At 49.2% G+C, this 25036-nt stretch overlaps 1 protein-coding gene across 1 annotated transcript in view; it reads right to left on the bottom strand.

Annotated features, from left to right (window-relative positions):
• The window catches only part of LOC129658833 (protein cordon-bleu-like), a 233443-nt gene extending 208407 nt beyond the window's left edge, over window positions 1-25036 (bottom strand). The window contains exon 1 of the mRNA XM_055589643.1: window positions 24860-25036. Coding sequence (XP_055445618.1) covers window positions 24860-24900 — 41 coding nt within the window. The 5' untranslated portion in view covers window positions 24901-25036. The remainder of the gene's footprint in view (window positions 1-24859) is intronic.

Here is a 25036-nt window from a genome sequence, read left to right as displayed (position 1 = left end):
CCCTGATCTGGGAGGATAACAGGGAAAAACACAGTGTGCCTGTTACAGGCAAGCAGTCATAGTCAGGATAAATCACTTGCTCCCCACTACCCGTGGAGATGGGGAATGTGACGACCTACAGGCCCCCAGGTGCAGCGGACATGTCTGGGGGCGCCTCTACTGATCCTGCAGATGTTCTCTGCTTCGTTTCTCTCCCAGGCTGTGCACCTGTGTGAACAGTGAGGGGATCAGCTTATCTATATCTACAAAATAATAATAATAATAATGCCTGAAATGTTGTTAAAACCATAAGTCTGGGAAAAGGCGACGATGTGGGATATACTTACAGTAAAACACATTACTTGTTTATCTGAAACTCACACGATGGGCATCCTGTATTTGATTTGGCAACCCTAGATCGTGGGGGGGTCTCAGTGCACCTGGGTCTCAGTATCCTCCGACCACCCAAGCAGCGGGTATGAGGTGCAGGGGCCAGCCCAAAGAGACACCTTCGCGGGTCCTTCCTCACCATCAGCTGACACAGGTGGGCGCTAAAGGCAGCGTCCCCACCAGGTGCAGAGCTCAAGGCTCCAAGGTCCCTTCACTCACACCCCTACCCCAAGTGAGACCTGCTGTTTAGCATCTTGCTCCAAAAACACAGCTCCAGATTCCAGATGCTGCTTTGTCCACCTCCCCTGCACCCAGGGCTCCCAGTCAGATGCCCAGCCTGAGGCTGGCATCTGCCTTGTCAGGGTGCGTGACTCTGAACAAGTCTCTGCCTCTCCTGGAGCCACATGTTTAACCAAGGCTAATAGGACCCAGCTGGCCCTCCCAATGGGACTCTGGACAACGGAACCTCAGCACCGGCTGAAGCACTGGCAAAGGGCCTTTCAATGCCACTGTTCTCATCTTCACTGTTGATAAGTCACAGCAGCTTCTTCCTCCTCATTCTGCCCCTGCACCTGCTCAGCAGTCCACCCATCTATACACGACATGCATCTAAACGCCTCTCTCTCCATCTGACCCACAGCTTGTCCATGGGCTCCAAACACTTCCTCTTCTTCCTGGGCCTCTGAGGAAGCTCCTATCTCAACTCCCAGCCCAGCTCCAGCCTTGCCTTCCCCACAGCCCCAGAGCTATTTGCTGAGACAGCTGATGCACTTCCTTCCCTCCTCCACACCCTTCAGACGGACAGGCTCCAAAGGGGAGCATGAAGGCACACCTCATGATGGTCTGGGCCAGCAGCCTTCCTCCCTGGATATGCAGCTCTCTCCTCCTTCCAGAAATAGGCTGTGTTCTTGGACACCTCTGGATCATTCCTGCCATCCTGCCTCCTCATGTGGAAGGGCTAATCACCCGTTTCCTACCCTCGGCCTCCCAGGCGCACAGATGCAGGCTTCCCCTGCTCCACAGGGCATGCTCAGGACATGATACCCACAACGTGGTACCCACAGGTCCATGGCTGGCTCCTCTCTCTGCCAGCCACTGACAGCCACTCTGCACACAGTAGGTGTGCTGACATCATGTGTTAGACGGAAGTGAGCTTTCCAGCAAGCCATGGTAGGTAGGCGGGCAGCAATGACCAGAACTAACCCCAGGAGTAATTAATGACCTGTCAGTGCCAGGAAAGATGATGCGGCCTCTATGGAAGAGAGCTTGTCCTACTTTCAACAATGAGAGCCATGGACATCAGCGCTTCCCTTTCTGCCCAGCTCGTCAGAAACACAAGGACGCAGCAGACACCCCCTCCCTGCACGGAGACTTGCTCTCACCGCTGGCACTCCCCCGCCCTCTGCGTTCCCCGGTTTGGTTTTCTGTTCACATTTTTGTTAATCTTCCTGACACAGGCCCTAGACCAAGGCCTCAGGGAGGCAGAAGAGACACAGAGGAAGCGCACGTGGCAGGCCAGGGAGACGGCGGGTGCCTCTGTAGAAAGTGCATGGACGTGACAATCCTGTGAGCAGTCAGACCTGGGCCTGGCCACACTTTCAAGCCAGACTGAAGGGCAGTGCTTGTGCCAGGCCGACTCCTGCCCCTGAGCAAACCTGATGGGACTGCACGTGGCATCGAGGAGCCGTGGTGGGATCAGCCAGGCCCCTGCTCCGGGTCACTCAGGACAACAAAGGCCACCAGCACGGCTCAGTGACCTTCCCTGGTTGTTAATCGACAGGGAACATGAGTTCTGAAGCCACAGGAGAAGCAGGGGGATGGACGGCCAGGGCCCTTCCTGGCGGCAGCGGTCCCGTGAGACCTGAAGGGCCCAGCGCAGGCTGTCAGCTGGAGAAACCACTGCCCGGCACAGACGGACCTGTGCTCCACCTCCCCGGCCTGTCTCAGTCCAGCAGCTGGCGCACCCCGAATCCGGGAAGGATGGGTGTTGCCTTTTCTAAAACTCTGAGGTGAGGGGGCAGAGGTCATAGCCCTGAGTGCCCAGCCATCCCCACTACTTGGCAGCCTCAGCCTCCCCCATCTCTCAGACTCAATGATTAAAACGATAACAGCAAACCCTACGTCACTCTTCCCCAGAGATGCCTGGCGGCTTCCGTGCAGCCGCCCTGCACCCCTCTGTCCCGTGAACCCCCGGCCTCATCCTGTGCTGGCCTCTGCCCAGATCGGGTCCCTGCCCTGCACAGGGGGCACACAGCACACCCCCTGTGATGAGAGCTGCGAGCTGGACCCTGACACACACACAGGGAGCTGGAGGGATTGGAAGAGGCAGGACAGACAGCAGGAAAGGGGCCAGAGGGATGAGCAAGAAGGGACACAGCTGCAGCTGAACCCTGTGTCTGATGTGTTGGGGTGTCCTGACGAGTAGATTCAGCCTAAGAATGACTTTTGTAACGGTTCCAAGTTACCTGAAGACAATCTGGTCAGCTGAAGCAAGGACAGGAGACTCAGCCATTAGGGAATTACTGTTAGATTTGTTAGGCAAGATGATGAGGTGATGGCCCTGAGCAGATGAGTGGCTATAAGTCAGATGAAAGGACAGGGAAGGGGCTTTCCCCGTAAAACAATACAGCCAGATAATAAAAAACCTTAAAACCTTTAAAACAAGATAACAGGCACAAGCGGCACACGGGGCCCCCCACATGGTGTCCCCTACCTCTGTGTGTGTTCAAAATCTGTCGTCGTATTTTTTTAAAAGGAGAAATACTTCGTTTCTGCCATTTCAAGTCATCCACTGACTGGAATTAGCTGAATCTTCAAATCGACAGCTGTTTATTACTAAATATAGGGCAGTCCCCTGAAAAGTGATCTATTCCAAAATTACCTTTTTCTGTTTTTGAAGGTGAGTACTATTTAAAAAAGTTTTTCATGTGAAAAAAAAATGCTGAATCAGAAGCTGGGAAAGTATTATCCAGCTACTTCCATGCGCCGTGTAGCTGGCTCAGGCCAACTAGCTGTGCTCCCTGCAAGGCTCCCAGTAAAGAGGACCTGGACCCCACAGAAATGCCTGGTCCTCCAGGCCTGGGTGCATGCACAGGGACTCCGGCAGCTGAAGCCACTGCTCCTGGCTGGCCTGATTCCTCTTCCCTCTGAGTTAAGATAACTACTGAAGAAGTAGTTACCAAACACATTCGATGTCCCCCATGAAAAATTTACATTTAAAATTCAATCAACTTCACATACACAAGAAAGGTGAAACAATGAAGATGGAGATGGACCCAGAAAGTGTAATTCTCCTCCACTGCTGGTGGAATGCAAAGCAGTACAGCAGCTTGGAAAACTGCTGTGAGCTTCTTAAATGGTAACCATGTGCCTACCATGCAACCCAGCCAAGCACCCCAGTAGTTAGTCAAGAGGAAAATGACCCATGTCCACACCAAGACCATAAATGAAAGCTCACAGCAGCTTTATCTGTAGCGGCCAAAACTTGGAAACAAGCCAGATGTCCATCAACAGGAGAATGGACACACAGATCATTGTAAGTAAATAAATGTAACGAATACTCCTGTCAACAAAGAGGAACAAATCACAAAACCACCACAACGTAAATGAAAATCAAAACACTATACTGAGTCAAAGGATAAGAGAAAAAAGAACATGTGAGAAGTGGCACTTCTCTCGGTGCCACTTAGAGAACATACTAGAAAACGCAAACTGACCTACAGAAAGCAGAGCAGGAATGGGTCGTGGCAGAGGTGTGTGGCAAGGATACACGAGGTAACTTTTGAAAGTGAGAGAAAACGCCTGCACCCTGACTATCAATGTTGATGGCTTCCGGGATGTAAACACGCATCAGAATCCATCAAACCAAATGCTTTAATTACATGCAGTCGATTGCACATAAACATAACTCAACCAATAATTACAAAATTCGGCACATTTTCTGAATCACAAAGAAGAGGAAAGGATCAATTCCGAAAAAAGACCCTTGTCTTCAACATACTGAGAAGAACAGCGTGAGTGAGATAATTCATAACTAAGGCCCAGCAGCCTCAGTGGCACGGGGCACTCCCCACTGAGCTCAGGGTCTGAGGTCAGGATAGAGTTCTAGGATATAATGCACAGCTCTTCCGCCGGGAGCAGTTTCCCTACACTTTTCATCCATCAGGACCAACCTTAGGCCCAACTTTGTCCAATTTACGGTTTGGTATTTTTCTGTAGCTGACCTCACTAGTCCAGGATATACGTACACTTTTATATTTCCTGCCGACCTAACATTGTCCTTGCATGTGATCTGTGCTCAATTTCTATAGAATTAAGTTTCGCCTGTATCACTTATTCAATTAAAGCTACCAAAATGGTTTCTTTAAAGAAAAACTCCCCAAGTAAACGAGACCGGAGAAGCACCTGGCGAGCGGCCGCCCTCGCGGGCTGCACCGACACAGGCCTGTTCTATCACTGCAGCCGGTGGGGGGCTTCTGTGCAAGCACGGGTCCCACCCGGCAGACACGACACCCTGGGGGCAAGGCGCCTGCACATCCCAGGGGTCCTGAGGTCACACTCCTCTGCAGCTGCCACGGGCCACTTGCTTCCTGCAGGGCCACTGAGCCGATGTGGCCAAGGACTGCCACCCAGAGAATCTGCAGTTCAAACTGGTGTCCTCGACTTTCTTGTTGATGCTGAAAAGTATCGAGTCCCGACAGCCTCCCAGATGTCTGCACTTCTCCACTTCTTTGTATCCTCCTTTTTGATCATTAGAAACAGAAATCTCCCCATTGAATATACCTCTGGTGTCTATTTACGCGAGCTAATCTTGGTGAGATATTTACAGCTCCCCGCGCTTGGCTCTGCTACTGTGTCTGGAAGGAGTGTTATATTTAAGAACTGCTTGGGCACAACCATTTTCTGAGAAGGCCTTTCATAAAAATAAACCTGCCTGATCTTTGCCCCACCCTACAAGCAGGACTAACTGCTCCTTCTCTCCTGGGTGTTCCTGCCGCAGTGTGCCCACCGTCCCTGTCACCATGTGTCACCATGACTTGTCTGCAATCAGGCCTTCCTTCTCCATGGTGGCATCTGCCAGGGCAGGGATAAACTGTCCACGCCCAAGAGGCCAGACCGTGGGTGAATTTTAATGGATTCTTACTCTTAGAAAATCATAGTTGATTAAATGAATACATTTTTAAAGGGTCCTATGTCAGTAAAAATGAAGCATTTCATTTTTTAAATACCTATTATAGGGAGGGAAATAAAACCCAAACTTAAGACAGAGGAGGAGAATGGGGAGAAAAACACCATCCTCAATAGTAAAGATGCAAATCTGAATCTAAGGAATCGTTTCAATGAGTGCAGACACTTGCATCTTCCCAGACATGGAAAAGAACTAAATCATTAACTTCAGATGTCAGGCTTTTATGATTATAAGTAATCTTTTGATATCTGACTACATGTTTTTTCCCAGCAAAAGATCCTATATATTCTGGCTCCTCTTTGGAGCACTTCCTCAGAGCCGCCTGAGAGGCTGTCTCCTGACCTATACAGTCCTCTGTAAGATCCCTGAATAAAACTTAACTCACAATTTTTAGGTTGTACATTTCTCTTCAGTCAACGAGAGTTAGTCCTAAGATGCTGGAAGATGTTTGATTAAAAAGACTTTTGATGAAAAAATTAAAAATGAAGCTTGAGTTTGCTTTCGGCTTTGTACTAAAGAGTCATTTTACGCAAGTTAAATATTTTATGTCTTTTTTGATCAACAATTTATTTTTCAGACAAGTAATTCTGCAGGAAAACAACTAGATGAATCACCCCACAAATATTTCAGAGCCTTCTTGTTTCATACCGGATGCTTGCAAAGGCTTTATAGCCATTTCCATGTTGCGATGTTGCCAGTGACTCAACAGCTAGAGCCTAAGTATAGCCTCTAGGAGTGCTTGCCTGTAAACTGGCTTTTTCCAAGGCAGTTTGGTTAAACCGTGTGCATTATATTAAAACATACACAGAAAGGCCTCTGAAGAGGAAATCTGCTAACAGAGAACAATTGGGCCCTACCTATGCAGTTCTTTCAGACTAAACACATCTTTACCTCCTTGAGAGCTTGAAACAATGTGTTTCTTTCCATGATTCACTTAACGACCGGATGGGAGGATGCAAGGTGGGATGGATGAATGGATGGATAATCTTTATGAAGGACTGGACACTTCAGCCACCTGGGAGCGCCTTCAAAGCCTACACATTCAGCCAGAAGCCTGGCTGCCTGGGACGGACCAAGTTGCCCGTTAAGAAATTCCTATATTCCGAAGAACTTTGGCAAACCCCTAGCCTCAACTCTGAGGTGAGACAGGAAAGAGGTAAATCAGTGAGGATTATAGAAATTCAGATTCTGCCTGTCTTCTCCTGTCTCTCTTCATAATGTCATGAGTTCCCAACTGGCTGCAGGAAGAATAACCCCCCAACAGCCATGGGCCCCCGTTCCAGGGGGACTGGCCATCAGCGTCCCTGGAGGCTCTCAGAGCCAGCTGGCGGGTTCCAAGGAGGACCAGCACGCGGGCCTGGGCCCGGCAAATGGTGGGGTGAGGTGGTGGGGCGGGACAGCAGGAGGCAGCAGCCCTGTCCTAAGAATGCCAGAACACAGCCACAGTTGAAAGTGTCTGGGCAGGGGGCTCTCCATTGCTTCGTGGCCAGAGGTCTGGGGTCCATAACCCTGAGCTGCTGGGTTAACGTCCGTGGGAGTCAGTGTCCCCATTCCTGAAATGGTGACAGTCTGGCACCCAGGGACAGATCTACTGAGGGGGTACATGACACAGAGGACAGAAAGCCTGGAGGCACCCCACACCAGATCCACACAGCAGAGCTGCTGGTCTGCGGCCAGGTCTGGCGAGGCCACCTGTGTAACGTCTCAGCGACAGCAGACTGCAAGGAGAGCTTCTGGACACCATGTCAGCTGCACCCTCATCTCACTGCAGGCAGCTCCACGGACCACACTCTGAACATAAAGGCCTCGGGCCTGCTGCAAGCACAGGCTGTCTACCTCTGGCCCGGACCCAGTTCGCTGGCCTTGCTTCTTTCTTCACCATCACAGGTGTTAAGGTTTGCCTTCCAGAACTGTGGCTGCTGAGCACAGACGCCTGCATCCTGGTGGGGTCGCAACAGTGGGTCCTGATGCTGAGTGAGACAGAGCAGCCTGAGCCCAGTGGGGCTGGGCCTGCATCCTGCACCCTGTTACCACTGCCTGTGTGATGCGGGATGCCGCAGGGCCAGTGCCTCATGGAGGAAGCAGGTGCTTGCCTTCTCCTGGGAGGCCCTGGAAACGAAAGGAAAACCAGCAGCACAGCCCATGGAGGTCCAGCTCCAGCCCACCCCAGCCAAGGCTCCCTGCCTCCAGCAGCATCTGAGTCTTCTCAGGGGCCTGACTGAGCCCCCACCATTCACACCTCCTGGAAAACCTGCCCATGTCTTCTCCTTACACCTAGAACTTTCTTCAGGGCCCCCAGCAACCTTCCCACAAATACAGGAAGCGTGCACTGCAGCACACCTGTGATCCTGGGTTCAGATGTGGGTTAGCCTCATCACCTCGCTGAATCCAAGTTAACCACATCACCCAGCTCATCCTGAGTTCACCATGTCACTCAACTGACCCTAGGTAAACCACACCACCAGCTGGCCACCCTCCCTAACCTCTTTGTGGCCCACTTTCCTCATTAAAACTGGGAGACAGAGTAGCCCCCTGTCCAGGCTGTTGCAAGGATGAAATGGGGTTACGTACAGCAGCCCCGCAAACAGTGCCTGATAAGACCCCCACTGTCCACATCCTCCCAGAGCTGGCGTCACGCTCCCCTTGAGCCCCCACCCCACGCCCCAACGGGAGCATCTAGAGAACAGAGGCTGAGTCACCCTCCACCCACGTGCTTAGGGGACCATTGTGGGCAGCCCACTGCTAAGAAGGGGCCAGACCCGGCCTCGCCTCCAGCATGATAAACGAGGAGGGGGGTCACACAATAAAGCAAAGATGCCATGGCCTCCAGCTGGCACCTTGGATGAGACTTTCTACTCTGACAGTCGATTGCTAACATCAAACGAGAAGACCGTTTCTTTTATCCTGAAGAGCTCCAGTCCTGGCGATGACCGTGCTTTCAAAGGCAGGAGCCTAGCTGTGCTCCTTTTCACTCCCTGCTCATGAACTGGTACCACTGTCTCTACGACTATTTTAAAAGGAGATCTGACACAGGACCGGGAGCGCGGCTGTCACCGCGGGCACAGACAGCTGCGGGCACCGTGGTGACTCACTCTCTGGCATGCGCCAGGCCACTGGCTCAGCGATCGCAACGCGGCGCCGAGACCATGACAACACCGCAGCACCCAGAGGGCTGCACGCTTCGAAATGAGCTGCTGTTTCCACTGCTGGGACAAAACCTTGGACTTCACGAATGAGAGCCTTTCTCAAGCCCCGTCACAGACTGAATACAATGGTCCATAATTTCAGGGTTAGGCTCTACATTCACTTTCGGGGAGCAGAGATGTAAAAACGTCTGTCCTTTTAAAGAATCTGGGGACAGGACACATGGCTGAACGTGGGCTGAAAAGCCCATTATCCAAATCCAATAATGAGGCCACGGTGCACATCTGCTTTTGCGTACACAGCGAGGGCTGGGTGGGTGGTGAGAGGTGGTGGGGGCATCCTGCCCCCTGGGATGGAAAAGCAGCAGATACAGAGGCAGGTTCACACTCCTGATCACTATTTCTTTCCTACAGCAAAGAACACTCAAGAGGGAGCTTGTCAAAGCAACAAGTACTGTTGAATACCTATTATCTCAAGCTAATGAGCTTGGGGTGAGCGGCTGACTAATCTCTCAGATGCTTCCTATGAAAAACATAGACAGATACATCAAAATTTAGATTGTCTACGGATCTCATTCTACCAGGGAATGTGTGAACCCTCCGGATCCTTCTGTTTGGGTCAGCAAATAGTCTTCCTTTCCTGATACTTTTCACAGTGGATCTACAGACTTATTCAGAATTTAGGGCTTCCCTGGTAGCCCAGATGGTAAAGAATCTGCCTGCAGTGCAGGAGACCCAGGTTCCATTCCTGGATCGGGAAGATCCCCTGGAGGAGGAAATGGCAACCCACTCCAGTATTCTTGCCGGGAGAATCCCATGGACAGAGGAGTCTTGCCGGCTACAGTCCACGGGATCGCAAAGAGTTGGACATGACTGAGTGACTAACAGTTTCACACTTTCACTTTCATTCAGTATTTTATCTAATTGCCAAATACACATTTTCAGGAAATCACCTTGTGCTGTTATTTCTCAGCAAAGATTCTACATTGTAGCTGATCAAATACACACGAACCATGACGGACTGGACTCCATGGTGAACCTAGATTATTTACTCTTTAATGAGTAAAGCATATCATGCAATACTGTTGGACACAGCCCAGGTTTGGAGCAAAGCCCTCTTCCAAAATCCCCACTGGTCCAAGTCAGGAGACTGCGATCCAAGCACAGGCTGCTACGCCATCTCCATTGCAGTCAAGAGGGGACCAAGGATGGAGGGGTGCCAGGGTCTGAGTGGCACCCAAGAGGGGCATCTGGAGACCAAGTGGTCCCGCCTGCCACTCCTTACACCCATACCCTCAGCACAGCAGGGACTGGAGAGCAGCAAAAACGACTTGCTCCTCTCACAAAATCCCCAGCCCTCCACCGCTGGGACCTCCTGTGGAGCAAGGGGCAGTCACCACCGCAGGCTGATAAAAGAGAAGGGACACAAGTGAAACCTGGGAGAAAGCTTTTGCTCCCAATGATATGCCACTTCTGCACATAGAAAATAAATGAAAATATGTTTCAATGGCAATGCCTACTCAACACTATAAAAACACTCCCTACCTGATGTACCTACACCACATGCTGGAGAAGGTGTGGAGAGAAAGGGACCCTCCTACACTGGTGGTGGGAATGCAAACTGGTGCACAACAGCTCTATGGAGAAGAGCATGGAGGTTCTTCAGAAAACTAAAATAGAGCGACCATATGACCCAGCAAGCTCCCTCCTGGGCATTTATCCAGAGAAAACGAATTTGAAAACACACGCACCCCTATGTTCACAGCAGCAGTGTTTACAACAGAAAAGACACAGCAGCAACCTAAACTCAAGTGTCCACCCACAGAGGGATGGGTGAAGAAGACGTGGGACGTATATACAATGGAATATTGTGTGTGCACACTCGGTTGTGTCCGATGCTTTGCAACCCCATGGACTACAGCCCACCAAGCTCCTCTGTCCATGGGATTTCCCGGGCAAGCATCTGGAGCGGGTTGCCACTTCCTTCTCCAGGGGATCTTCCTAACTGAGGGACTGAACCCAGATCTTTTACATTGTGGGCAGATTCTTCACTGCTGAGCTACTGGGGAAGCCTGCAATGGAATATTACTCAGTCATAGAGAGAATGAAGCCATGCCATCTGCAGAAACAAATGGCCCGAGAGACTATCACACTAAGTCAGTCAGAGAAAGACACATATCATACGATATCACTTACATGTGGAATCTAATAAAAAGATAAAAAGGAATTCCTTGCAAAACAGAAACAGACCAACAGACATAGAAAGAAAACGTGGTTATCAAAGGGGAAGGGGTTTGAGGGGTTAATTAGGAGTTGAGACTGACGTATACACACTGCTATGTATGAAACAGATAATCAACAGAGACTTACTATATAGCACAGGGACACCCTACTCCGTATTTTATAATAACCTATAAGGAAAAATAATCTGAAAAAGAAAAAAATATATATGCATATGTAACTGAATCATCATGTTGTACCCTTGAAATTAACCCAACATGGTAAATCAATTATACTTCAATTAAAAAATAAACCCTCCCTCCCGAAGTAAAAAGTTAAGAGTGAAGCGTGCACTCCTCCAGCACACGGGTGTATTATTAAAACCTCCCTGGTTTAAAAAGAAGCCATCCATTACATCCCATTAACCTCGCCAGCTAAAGTCTAAACACTGACATAAGAATACGAATCATTTTAAACTCCAAGTGAGAAGTCGCATCAAGAAAACATTCCAAATATATGATTTCCCCTGGAGTTGCCATTCAGATGCCTTGTCTAAAAAGCAATGTTTTCCACAGACCAACAGCAGACAGAAAAGGCATTTCCTTCCAACTTCACACATGTCACTTACCACTTATAACTGACAGATGGAGAGTATGCCACATAGGTTAAGTAAAGCTTCATGAAACGGGATAAGTTATTTTTGTGAGCGTGACTAAAAACCGGCTTAGAAAGAAAAAGAAAACAGACTGATGGGCACAGACCCTGCGGAGCTCAGAGCGCCTGTGCAGAGGGACCTTCAGGACACTCAGGTGCCCCAGGGGCTGCTCCGTCAACCCCATCGGGTGAGGATGGTGATCCCGTCTACCTGCAAGGCCCCTTGGCACCCACTGAAGGCCAGGCCAGCATCAGCACTGCCCCAGGCAGGCTCAGCTCTGAGAGTCACCTCAGAGCTCCTGGGCTGTCTTGACTGGGCCGTCTTGACTCCCAGTCACCTCAGAGCTCCTGGACCGTCTTGACTCCCAGCTCCTTCCTGCTCGGAGGCCAGAGATGGGGGACATTAACCCAGGAAGACCCCAGTCTGATGCCCACCCACCTGCAGGGGCACAGGGAAGGCCCCCGGCTCACAGCAACACTCACAGCTCAGCCTGCAGTCCAGCCAAGGCCGCCCACCAGAAAGCCTGACCCCAGCCCTGTGAGCCTGGGCCTGCACACCTTCCACTCTGAGGGCGGCCTGCCTGTTGGGCAGAGCAGAGCACTGGGGTCTCCTTAAATGCACACACACAAGACGCAGTGAGCTGAGTCAGCACCCCAGGCCAAGGGGGCTGTGACATGCTATGAACTCCTAAGCCAGGGTCTAGCAGAGCACCTTCCAGGGGGAGAAGCTGCATTCGAGGCATCACGTTAATTCACAAATACCTGGTCTGTGCTCAACAAGAGCTCCACTCCCACCCCTTACCTCTCACTCCCACCCCACTTACCTCTCCCCAAACAACACCCCGCCCAGGGGACTGAGGGCTGCACGTCCAGAGATGTACCAACACGGTTACTGCCAGGTGGGCACCACCACAGACCCCGCATAAGCAGGAAGCCACGTGGTGCTGACACGTGGGCCGTTTCTTCAGAAAAACGCCCTTGAGAGACACAGGCGGCTCAGAAGCAGCCTGGGACACCACCTGAGGAGGCCAGACAGTGGCTGGGCTCTGGAAGCTCTACCTCTATGTGCCAAGTGACCGAGGGGTGAGGAGGACACTGGCCTGGAGACTTCGGTCACGTGACAATCCCACCCCCGGGCTGCAGACAGAATCACCATCACCAGCTTTGGAGGATCGGTGGGGGCCGCCCTTCCGGGCCAGGGCTAGGAACGCCTGTCCTGTCAGCTGGAAAACCTCACTGTCACAGATGACTAAGGCACTGAAATGAGGAAGGGCCTCATGCAAAGCATTTCTGCCACCTCCTCTGAGAAAAATGTCCAGCCCCAAAGGCAGGATTCCAAAACTGTGAAACACGATGGCCTATCAAAAGAACTGATGAGTAACAAGGAGACACTTTACACGGAAATCTTTTTCAGTTTAAACGAATTGCATTTCCAAACTAGTTAGTTGTCATTACTTTTCCGAAGGTGGTAAAATCCTTCACCTAACCTCATGTAGGACATACTCTTCATCTGTGGATCCCAGCATGTTAACCAAGCAAAGAGATCTGAGGATGGGGAGTGACGGGTGGGGCATTAGAGACACTCAGCTTCAGGATCCCCAGGAACCCTTTTTAAAAACTCCTTGGCTTTTATTGAAATATAGCTAATTTACTGCTGCTGCTACTCTGCTAAGTCGCTTTAGTCGTGTCCGGCTCTGTGCGACCCCATAGACGGCAGCCCACTAGGCTCCTCTGTCCCTGGGATTCTCCAGGCAAGAATACTGGAGTGGGTTGCCATTTCCTTCTCCAATGTTAATTTCCGCTACATAGCAAAGTGTATATATTAACATACATATAAATACACACATTTATACACATATCTTTTTCATATTCTTTTCCCTTATGGTTTATCACGGGTATTGAGTATAGTTTCCTGTGCTACACAGTAAGATCTTGTTGTTTATACATCCTATATCTAAGAGTTGGCATTTACTAATCCCAAACTCCCAACCCCTCCCTCCCCTAGCACCTCCCCGCTGGCAACGGCCACGTTTTAAATCCAGCGGGGTGATCTGGTGTGGCTGACATCTGCAGTTCACTCTTCCTCTGTGTGATGCTGCCCGGACACCGTGAGCCCCTGGGATGTCTTAGTAAGAAGTGATTTAGACGGAGCGTCAGAGGGAGACAGTTCTCAGTTCTACCCCAAGCCAGTTCCACATGATAATTACAGGCGGCAAGACAGACGGGCGTCCAAATGGGCAGATGGATAGGGAGTCTTGGCAGGGAGCTGCTCTCAGTGGCAAATGTCTAGATTCTGGCTACACTGAATCAGTCTCTTTCCAACCTAATGGTTTGTTTATTGAACATTAGTGGATTCTGTTCTTAATTAATAGGGCTCTACTCAACACAACTGTATTTAAGTCTCAAGAATTAGCCTCAGGAACACAAGTCTCCTCTTTTGCTGTATCACTCCCACCCTAGCTATTTTTAAATTCAACTCCCTAACCATCAGGTTTGTGAAAACTGCCAGGATCTGATTTGGGAGTCTGCTGCTTTGCCCAGGGCTGGAAGTGAGCTTAAACGTCATGTCCCATGTGCTCACACATACATTCACACTCACAGCCCATTTTCCCCAGTCTCCTAACCTCAGTTTACTACCTAAGCATTTAAGGCCTCAAGCCATTTCCACATTTCTGAAGGGTCAATACATCTGGTCCACTCCATGAACCCAAGGCTTCGTGGAGCACAGATGCTGAGACAAAGGCCTGGCAAGGATCCCTCACCCTTTCTGCTGCTCTTCTCACCAATCCAGCCAACCCCCTACCCAGGCAGGAACCTAGATTCTCCTGCTGCAGCCACACCATGGACTGGGTTTGGAAATCTTCCTCCCTCCCCACCTCTCCAGGCTGGTGCCCATTCTTAACAAGCCAAATCGGACAGGACATGCATGGCAGGAACAGAAACATCATAAAAAGTAAACTTCTGGCCCCCTGATCTGTTTCAGACAAAGGTGAGGCAGGGTCAGAGCCAGGCGCGTGCATGCGTTTCTCCTGGAGGCCTGGGGGAGGCGTCACTGCTGCCCAGCGCTGCCCGCGGCCCAGGGCGGGCTGACACAGGCCCAGAGCTGCGCCACGGAGGAGCCCTGCGACACTGCTGCGAGTGACGCTCAGAGCAAACTGAGGATGCATTTCCAGCAGAGGCCACGGGGCTTCTGGCGCCCCTGGTCTAAAGAAATCAGGGCCCCTGGAATCCCGGAGGAGGAGGGGCAGGGCCACCTGGCCTGTCTGATTACTTTCACCGCAGCTCCTTCCAGTCCCCACGGAGAGTCAGATGTGCTCAAGCAAGGACCCTGGGCAGCTCCCTGGTCCTGTCCCCTCATCTTCCATGACTGGAAAGGAGACGGTGATAAAGACAAGGCTGGTGGGGAGGATGCAGAAACGGGAGCCCTCAGGCACTGCTGGCTGTAATGGTGAAGAGAGTCGCTGCTGTGGAAAGCGGGGTGGTGACCCCGAAAGAGTTCAACATAGAATCCAGTTATCCCACCCCAGGGCAAACTCAGAAGAGCAGTCAGAGCAGGGACCTCCAGAGAAGTATGACTCACAGCAGCCAACAGTGGAGGCAAAAGTGTCCATGGACAGATGAGTGAACAAACCAAAGGCGGTGAACACACATTCAGCCTTAAAAAGGAAGGAAATTCCACACCTGCTACGACCAGGTCATTCTGCTAAGCGACATAAGCCAGTTACAGAAAGACAAACACTTCAAGATTCTACCTTTCTGAAGTCCCTGAAGTCAAATTCACCCAGACAGAAGTAGGACGGGAGGCGCTAGGAGCTGGGGGCAGAGGGGTGGGGAGTGACTGGATACAGAGTTTCAGCTTGGGAAGAAAACAATTCTGGAAATGAATGCTGACTGCTGCACAAGAATGGGACTGTACTCAATGCTACTGAGCTGTAGAGACGGCATGTCATGTAAATTTTACAATGATTAAAAAAAGACTGGGTCATAGACATGAGCAAAGGGAGGTGCAACTTGAGGATCAGACCCTCGAAATAAAGGGCAGGTCCCCTGCCTCCTCCCACAGTCGGCAGGGCTGGAGCAGACGGGGGCCAAACACGGGCCACAGCAGAGCCGCCAGATGTGAAGAAGCAGGTGCCCCTGGACTTGGTACCTTGTCTTAGCCTGTTCAGGCTGCTTTTACAAAACACCACAGACTAGGTGGCTTATATGCAATAGGCATGTACTGCTTGCAGTTTTGGAGGCTTTAAGGCCAAGGCTGGGTGCTGGTGTGGTCTGGGGACCTCTTCCAAGTCGCAGATTTCTTTCTCCCCCTATCTCCATGGGTTAGAAGGGTCAAAGGGAGCTCTCGGGGTGTCCTTCATAAGGGCACTGATCCCAGTAGGGAGGGCCCGGGCCCACCCTCATGTCCTAACACCTCCAGGAGCCCACCTCCTAATACCGTCAGCTTGAAGGTTAGGATTTGAACATGTTAAGTTGGGAGAGGCACAGACATTTAGATCACAGCACACCTCAACACCTGCTTGCAGAACTGGATTTTCACGGGAGGGAGAGAGAAGATGACTTCATCTCTCAGCTGCCATCACTTTGCATCATCTAATACAGTCACTTTAGTTTCTCAAAATCAGACATCCAATACCTCCGAAGTCTGCAAAGAACAGGACGGCACAGCCCACAAGCCCAGTCAGAGCAGGGTGGCTAAACAGTTTAGTGATGACTGATCTTTCTGATGTCCTGCAGTCTGGCAAAAACAACATGAAGCAGCAAGTTTTTAAAAAGTCAGTCTTTAGAAAACAAGGACCTAGAATTTCTGGGAACACTTCTGTTCCTATGGTTTCAGAGATCACGTGAGTCTTGAGTCCATCCAACATCCTCCAGGGGGACGCAGCCTCACTTTCTGCATTCCAGCTGTGTGTCCTGCGCCTGTGCTCCAAACGCACTGCAGACGGCGACCGCAGCCATGAGATTAAAACACGCGATCCTTAGAGGAAAAGCTGTGACAAACCTAGACAGCATGTTAAAAAGCAAAGACATCACTTTGCTGATAAAGGTCCATTTAGTCAAAGCTATGGATTTCTCTGATAGCTCAGGTGGTAAAGAATCCACCTGCAATGTGGGAGACCCTGGTTCAATTCCTGCATCAGGGAGATCCCCTGGAGAAGGAATAGACTATCCACTCCAGTGTTCTTGGGCTTCCCTTGTGGCTCAGCTGGTAAAGAATCCACTTGCAATGCGGGATACCTGGGTTTGATACCTGGGTTGCAAAGATCCTCTGGAGAAGGGAAAGGCTACCCATTCCAGTATCCTGGCCTGGAGAATTTCATGGACGAGTCCATGGGGTCGCAAAGAGTCGGACGTGATTAAGTGACTTTCACTTTCATGGTTTTTCCAGTAGTCACGTACAGATGTGAGAGTTGGAACATAAAGAACGCTGAGTGCTGAAGAACTGATGCTTTTGAATTATGGTGCTGGAGAAGACTCTTGAGAGTCCCTTGGACTGCATGGAGGTCAAGCCAGTCAATTTTAAAGGAAATCAACCCTGAATATTCATTGGAAGGACTGAGGCTGAAGCTGAAGCTCCAATACTTTGGCCAGTTGATGTGAAGAGTCAACTCACTGGAAAAAAACCCTGATGCTGGGGAAGATGGAAGGCAAAAGGAGAAGAGGGAGGTAGAGGATGAGTTAGTTGGATGGCATCACCAACTCAGTGGACATGAATTTGAGCAAACTCTGGGAGATAACGAAGGACAGGAAGCCTAGTGTGCTGCAGTCCATGGGGTCACAAAGAGTCAGACACAACTTAGTTACTGAACAACAACAGCAACAAAAATCCTGTGCCATAAAGTTATGACACAATTTATTACAAGGTAGCACCCTTGCCTCACAGGAGCTCAGAAGTCTGCAGATCAGAGATACGTAATGGGAAACCCTAACCTCACACAAGGGTTTCCAGCAGGGGAATCAGCACAACCACAAGAGGTGAAGGTCAGGGCTCATTATCTGAGATGAGATGAAGGATCTCAATGGCTGTGAATGGAGCCCCCAGCTACACCTAGGGGAGGAAGCAGGAGCTACCTGGGAAAGAAGAAATGTCGCCAGGCCCTGGGGAGAGAGGAAGTCTGAGAAAGCAGAGTGCCCTGAGGTTCAGGAAGGACAAGGGGACAGTAAGAAAGGAGATGCTGGACCTGCATGCCCACGAGGGCACCACTGACCGTACCTGGCTGCTGACAGTTAAATGAATGAAAACCGAAGAAAGTGAAAGATTCAGTCTCACGTTTCAGTGGCTGCAGACAGGACACAGACACAGAGCATCTTCATCCTCACAGTGTTCCGCTGAGCCAGGAAAGAGGCAGGAGCCACTCCAGGACGGGACTGTGGGCTCGGCTCAGAGGCCACTTTAATCCTGCACATCTGACACCTGGACCCGAGTCTTCCTATTCCTGAGCCTGTATTCTTTCCACTAAGCCTGCCTGTCTGCCTTTGATGAAGAAAGTCAAATTGGATTAATGGCCAAGCACAGGGAATTCTGGATTAGGGAAAGATCCCTGCCTGGCCCAGCAAGGGTGCAAGCACATCCATGTGTCCACGTGTGTCCACAGAGGAAAACAGCCTGCTGTCCCCTATCTGAAGGAGGGGAGAGGGTCTGGAAGTCAATATCCCTTGTCTGGGATCCTGGGTAATGTGGTGAGAAGGAAGAAGAAAGAGTGATGAAGCAGGATTCCTGGTTATCTGGCTCACCTTTGGGAGTCCTTGTCAGTTTTGGGGGAAAAGGATAAGGACTTCAATGATCTTTTGAAAGCGCTCAGTGTCTCTTAAAAAAGAGACCTCCACTTGGTTTGGTGGAGGTGGGGACTGGAGCTGCAAAAGTCCCCAAAAGCATCTGTGGTCTGGGAACACAGTTCATCAAATGGATTGCAGTAAAATATATCTTAGTTGTTGCTTGACAAGCTTTTTCTTTTTTAAAATAGAAATGTTTTTGGCTGTGAACTTTATTCTAATTGACCTTAACCTGTAGAAGACATGGTCCTGGCAAGCAACAGCTTAGCAGCCAATTAGGAGACCAAGAGAAGTGAGCATAAACCCTACAGGCCACAATGCATCCGCGCAGCTAGGGAAGGGAGCATCCTTGTCCCTGAAGAGGGGGACTGTCCCTGAGATAGGCAGGAGGAAACACAGCAGCTGCTGGAGACCCAAGAGAGTGCACAGCAAAATCTAGTTCAGAATAAACACCATCAGGTCCTTAAGTGTCCAAGGACAGAGGAACAGATAAAGAAGATGTGGCACATATACACAATGGAATGCTGGCTCAGTGGTAAAGAATCTGCCTGTCAATGCAGGAGACATGGGTTCAATCCCTGGGTCAGGAAGATTCCCCTGAAGTAGGAAATGGCAACCCACTCCAGTATTGTTGCCTAGGAAATTCCATGAACAGAGGAGCCTGGGGGGCTACAGTCCATGGCATTGCAAAGAGTCAGACACAACTGAGTGACTGAATATGCACACACACAAAAAGGAACAAAATTGGGTCATTTGTAGAGACATGGATGAACCTAGAGACTTACCAGAGTGAAGTAAATCATAAAGAGAAAGACAAACATCAGATATTAACACACAGATGTGGAATCTATAAAAATGGTACAGAGGAGCCCACTTGCTGGGCAGGAATAGAGAGACAGACTTGAGAATGGACTTGTGGACACAGAAGAGGAAGCGGGGCGTGGGCTGAATGGGGAGACCGGGACTGACACATATATATCACCATGTGTAAAACAGACAGCTAGCAGGAACATGCTCTACAGCACAGGGAGCTCAGCTCGGTGCTCTCTGATGACCTAGAGGGGTGGGATAGAGGGGGAGGGAGGGAAGTCCAAGAGGGAGGGAATATATGTATACATATGACAAACCTAGATAGGGTATTAAAAAGCAAAGACATCACTTTGCAGATAAAGGTCTATATAATCAAAGCTATGGTTTTTCCAGTAGTCATGTACAGTTGTCAAAGTTGGACCATAAGAAAGGCTGAGTGCTGAAGAATTGATGCCTTTGAATTGTGGTGCTGGAGAAGACTCTTGAGAACCCCTTGGACCTCAAGGAGATCAAGCCAGTCAATCCTCAAGGAAATCAGCACTGAATATTCCTTTGCAGGACTGCTGCTGAAGCTCCAATACTTTGGCCACCTGATGTGAAGAGCCAAATCACTGGAAAAGACCCTCATGCTGGGAAAGACCAAAGGCAATAGAAGAGAGCGGCAGAGGATGAGATGGTTAGATAGCATCACCAACTCAATGGATATGAATCTGAGCAAATTCCCCAGGAGATAGTGAAGGACAGGGAAACCTGGAGTGCTGTAGTCCATGGGGTCACAAAGAGTCAGACACGACTTAGCAACTGAACAAAACAATAGCTGATTCATTTCATTTTACAGCAGAAACTAACAATATTGCAAAACAACTATATCTCAATTTTTTAAAAAAAAGAACCAACATCATCAGGTCTTGAAAACAATTACCATCATTAGCTTTGTATAAAAGCAAATGAAGCCATATAAAGTAGAAGCAAGAAAAACCCTGAATACTACAGCTGGGAGAGACGAGTAAAAAATAAAGAATTGTGGAAACATGAAGGAAAAGTGGTAAAGTCGATGACACTGTCATCAATTCAGGCTGAAAGCCAGCAAGCGGTCCTGGAAGATGAAGACTCCAGTGACAAGGTGAAAGTGAGAAAACAAAGGTATAAGGTGGAGGGGGTGGAATTCGCTTAAATGAAAATTATAAAATAGTAAAAAGGTATAGTATCAAAACGTCAATAACACAAATCAATATTAACTAGTGTAACTGGAGAAAAAATTACAAAGATGAAGATATATAAAAACCTTCAGTGAATCATGAAATACCAAATCTATGTTCTGTTACAGTATAAAGTAACTGAAAAAAAATTGACAACTAAAATTATCCAACACATACAATCCACAGACTCCACAATTAAATTGTATTTATTCTCTAATAAAGGGGTGCTGGAAATACACATGCAAACACTCTGAACACTTTTACTTAGCTCAGACCTACATCACAATCAAGTGTTCCTATGTTTTAAATTTGCACAATTTCAATCTAAACACTACTTTGGTGTCAAACATCTCTGCTCACTTTTAAAACTTATGACCAATTACAAATTTAAATTTAATAGCAAAGCACAAAAGGCCTAGAAACATAAACTACTCATCGGTGTGCAGACAACTCACAATCACTGCTTTCCTAATAATTATGGAAGCACTTTCAGGTGTTCCCAAATTATCACTTCACGTCCCAGGTCCCAAAGTAAAGAGGCCACCAGACCCAGACCTGCATGCCCATGGGGGTGTCACTCGCCTGGACCTACCTAATAATAATCTGATCCGCTGGCACTAGGAAAAGTCAGCCGGGGAGGGAAAGAGGTGGAGCCACAGGCTGCTGTGCCTGGTACAAACATCTTCACACCAAATTTAATCACATATTAGCTTCAGCTCCATCACACAATCACTAAGAAATACTTACAATGCTCTAAGCTTACCTGCTATTGTAACAGGGGAATATTCAACTCCTCTAATGTATTAAAAAAGATTAAGAAAAACTATTACTACAAAAGAATAAAATTCTGAGATCTCCTCTATATCAAACAAGAACGAGTTCTGATGTCCTTAAATGAACTACTGACTTAAAGAAGAGCTCAGAAATAACATCTTAAAAAAACAGCTCAAATTGAACGGGAAAATTTTAATGTAGCAAATAATCAGTCAGACTGTCATTTTAAAGGATATAAACACATTTTCTAACAGGTTAGCCTTAAAACCTTAAAAAAAATAAAAATAAATAAAGGCCCAGAAGCCTAAACTTGTTTTTACAGAGCACACCTGCTAATATTTCACTATCTTTGCATGCTTGTGACAGATAAGGTAGAGAAAGCCAAGGTGGCCACCCAAGTTCACGGTCAGGAGTAGCAGGCCCCCCATACTTAGCGGTATGTTCAGTGTCAACAGGACTCAAGAAGCTCAAGTTACCCACTTCGATTAATATCTTTAAAATTATTTCATGTTCTAATGACTTGATTAAATAATGACAAATTTATGCAGAGAAGGGAATACCAGCTATGTCTCCGGGGAGCACACATTCTGGTGAAACTGACTCACAAACTTTCACTGATATTTACACAAGCACGCTCCTGAATGAAGCCAATGGGCAAAGGCACCAGCTGTTTAGACATTTCATGTCACTGGAGACTATTTTATCCTACAGAAATACGCATTTCCACCACAGGGGAAAAAAATTAACTACTACCCTGCCAAACTCACCAACATGCTGCCTCTTGTTCCTATGAGCTCCAGTGGGAAATTTAATCCTGTGTCCATAACCAACTACTGGGATGTGGGTGTACGCATGCATGCCCAGTTGCTCAGTCATGACTGAGTCTTTGTGACTCCATGGGTTGTAGCCCACCAGTCTCCCCTATTTATGAGATTTTTCAAACAAGAATACTGGAGTGGGTTGAACTACTGGGGTAGATCTTACAAATACTCAAATAGATAACTAAAAGTAAGCCAAAAAACTTTGCCTTAAATGGACTTGGAGATATTTTAAAACTTTACTCAAAGGTAATTCACCTTTACTTGCATTCTAGAATATTCCATCAAATAGTATACCTCAACTAAGGTCTGAAATTCTTGAAAAGTCACACGGTCTGATTGGTTAGTTTTTGCCTATGTCCTCTTTCCTAAAATAATACTTTTCCCCAACAGTTTTAAATTAAGTTAGCCCTAAGATATGGTTTTAATGAAATTACTAGTAAAAACCTAAATTCCAATCCAAATAAAATGTATACTTGTGCTCTCAACAAAAGTAACTAATAACTATGTATTAATAAATTAGGCAGACATACAGTCAGTGAGTTTACAGTCACTAATGTCTCTGGCCCTTCAGTAATTCTCAAGAAGGACTGTCATACACGTTATTTTATAAGGTGACATGTCCTTAATTCATTGTCCCCCATCCAGCCCATTTCTACATAACACAAGGCAAAGCGCCAGTCTCAGTGAACGACAACAAATTCATCACATCAGTCATCTGCCATGGTGTGGAAAAGTAATAGCTTAATGAAAGTGGGATTAGATAACCAATCATGGCAGTATCAGAGGAAAAACATTCCCTGGAGCATGGAGCACGTGGCAGGCATTGCCTTATTCTTAGGCAACAGGTCAGAGGAGATGGTAATTTTGGTGAAGAACCAACAGAAGCTGACTGCCACCAATAATGTACCAAAGCCAGAAATTTCACATCTGTATCTTTCCTTTCTGATAGGCAACCAATACACCCAAATTATATAAAACATTCAAAGAAAAACAAACAAACAAAAAAAGCCCAAGACCATTTCTGCCCTCTGATTTTAAGTATGCTGCATTTGGTTGGCGTCTGTTCACTAAAAGGTACTAAAACAAAAGATACAATAATTGTATACGATAGGAGGCTCTGCATGCGAGTGTGACGAAAAAGTCAAATGCATCAAGAATAACAATCTCAGGTTTGTTACCATATCCACAGCAAAAGCCCCTAGTCTCTGCCAGGGGGCTTGGACGTGAAGGCCAGAGATCCACAAAGCACCACGAACCAGACTCGGCCCGGGTTGGGGGCTGGTGACTGACTTTCTGCTCACACAATACCACCCCAGAAACAGTGTCCCAAGTTTAGAATCCCCATTTCTTCTACAATCAGATTCTTTTAAAGGATTTTACAAGTACTTTTTGGATACAATTTTGCTGACCTCTTAAATGTTTGCTGACCTCTCCAAATATAAGATAGTTTTGCCAAAAGGATTCCGGTCTCCGTAAACAGACTCATTAAATAACCTCTCCAATGGAGACAGATTAGTAGCAATTCCGTTTCACATTTCTCGATCTCATTTTGAGATGCCCACTACCATGAAAAAGGACTTTCCACATTTCTTTTCTTTGGGGGAGATTTGTTTGTTCAAAGGGAATTACATAACCGCCACTAAGCGCACAGCAAAAAAAAAAAGTTCCTTTTAACATTCCTCAGCTTCAGGATTATTTGATTTGCTAACCTGGCTCACTTTTTCCTGGCATTAAAGGCAGAGTTAAAAAAGAAAGAAAAAGGCAGTTTTTGAAAACCTTTTGCGCACTTGGGCAGCACCGCAGCCTATGAGTTCGAGCGGGCAGGATGAGTCAACGGGACACACTGCAATGAAAAGAGATTAGTTGTCCCCAAAGCTGCCTCACTGGAGACCAGTTGCTAGAGTGGAACATGGGCCCCTTTGGTAAGCAGGTGCAGGGCCCACCCCAGGCACTCATTCCATTCGCAGGACTCATCACACATTCGCTCCAGGCCCTTGAGACAGCTCGCAGGTCCTGGGTGTGCCCCGCGGAGACGCACTGCCCCGGCAAGCCGAGCGCGCGACCCCTTGAGCGCTGAGCGCAGGCCACTGGGCCCGGCGGGGGTCCTGCCCGGCTCAAACTCCAGTTCGGGATCTGGTTAAAGAGCAGGGTTATTTTTCTTGTATTACGGAAGTTACTCTTTCAGCGAGTAGAATACGAACCTGACCTGTAATCTGCATACACGAGTTATGGGATGTAAAACAGACCCCGCGAAGGTTTGGGCAAGAGGATCGGCCACGCAGGCAGGGATGGGAGTGGGAGCCCCCACTTTAGTGAGATGCTGGGGTCCCCGGGGCGGGCCCGGTTCACTTGCCAGTGCCCTGTACCGAGGAGCCCCGAAAAGTCAGCCAGGGAGGGGAGCAGGAGAAAACCTCCAGGGCAATGCCCTGTACACAGCCTTCCCGAGACCGCGGCACCTAGGCGCCTCTGGGTGCTCGGACCCTGTTCTCCTTCCTTTCGGGGGGAGGAGGAGCGGACGGTGGGGCGGGGTGACAGACTGGAACACAGTCACCCAAGGGGCAAGTCAGCGACAGGGCTGGGGGCCCGGCCGGGTCTCCACCGCCTTCCTCCCCTCCCGCAGGGGGAGCCCTCGCGGGTGGCAGGGAAAGTTCGTGGGGCTCCGCCCGCGGGGGCCCCCAAAAGGGAGCGCACAATCCCCAAAAGGAGCGCGCGCACAAACGCACACACGCGAAAAGCGCCGGGGCCGCGGGCTGACACTGTTACCCGGGCAACGACCTGGGCGCACAAAGTACACAACTCCCTTCCCCCGCCGGGCGCGGGCTCGCGGCCCCGAAAGGGGCGCCCGGTCCCGAGTGCACGCCGCGCGGGCGCCGGCGTCCGCGGCGAGGGGAGCCCGGGGCGGCTTACCCGGTCGGGGGCTTGGCCGCCGAGGCTCGCAACGCGTCCATGGAGTCTGCGGGCGAGGCGGGGCGCGGGCGGCGCTCGGGCCCCGCGAGTCAGGCGCTCGCAGCCGCCGCCGCGGCCCTCATTCACTTTTTCCGCGCTGACCCATCGTCCTCCGTCGCGGGCCGGCGGAGGACAGCG

The sequence above is a fragment of the Bubalus kerabau genome, chromosome 8, assembly GCF_029407905.1.
Source record: "Bubalus kerabau isolate K-KA32 ecotype Philippines breed swamp buffalo chromosome 8, PCC_UOA_SB_1v2, whole genome shotgun sequence".
Lineage (NCBI taxonomy): Eukaryota > Metazoa > Chordata > Mammalia > Artiodactyla > Bovidae > Bubalus > Bubalus kerabau.
The sequence above is the reverse complement of the archived record's forward strand: the minus strand, read 5'-3'. Positions and strand labels throughout refer to the sequence as shown.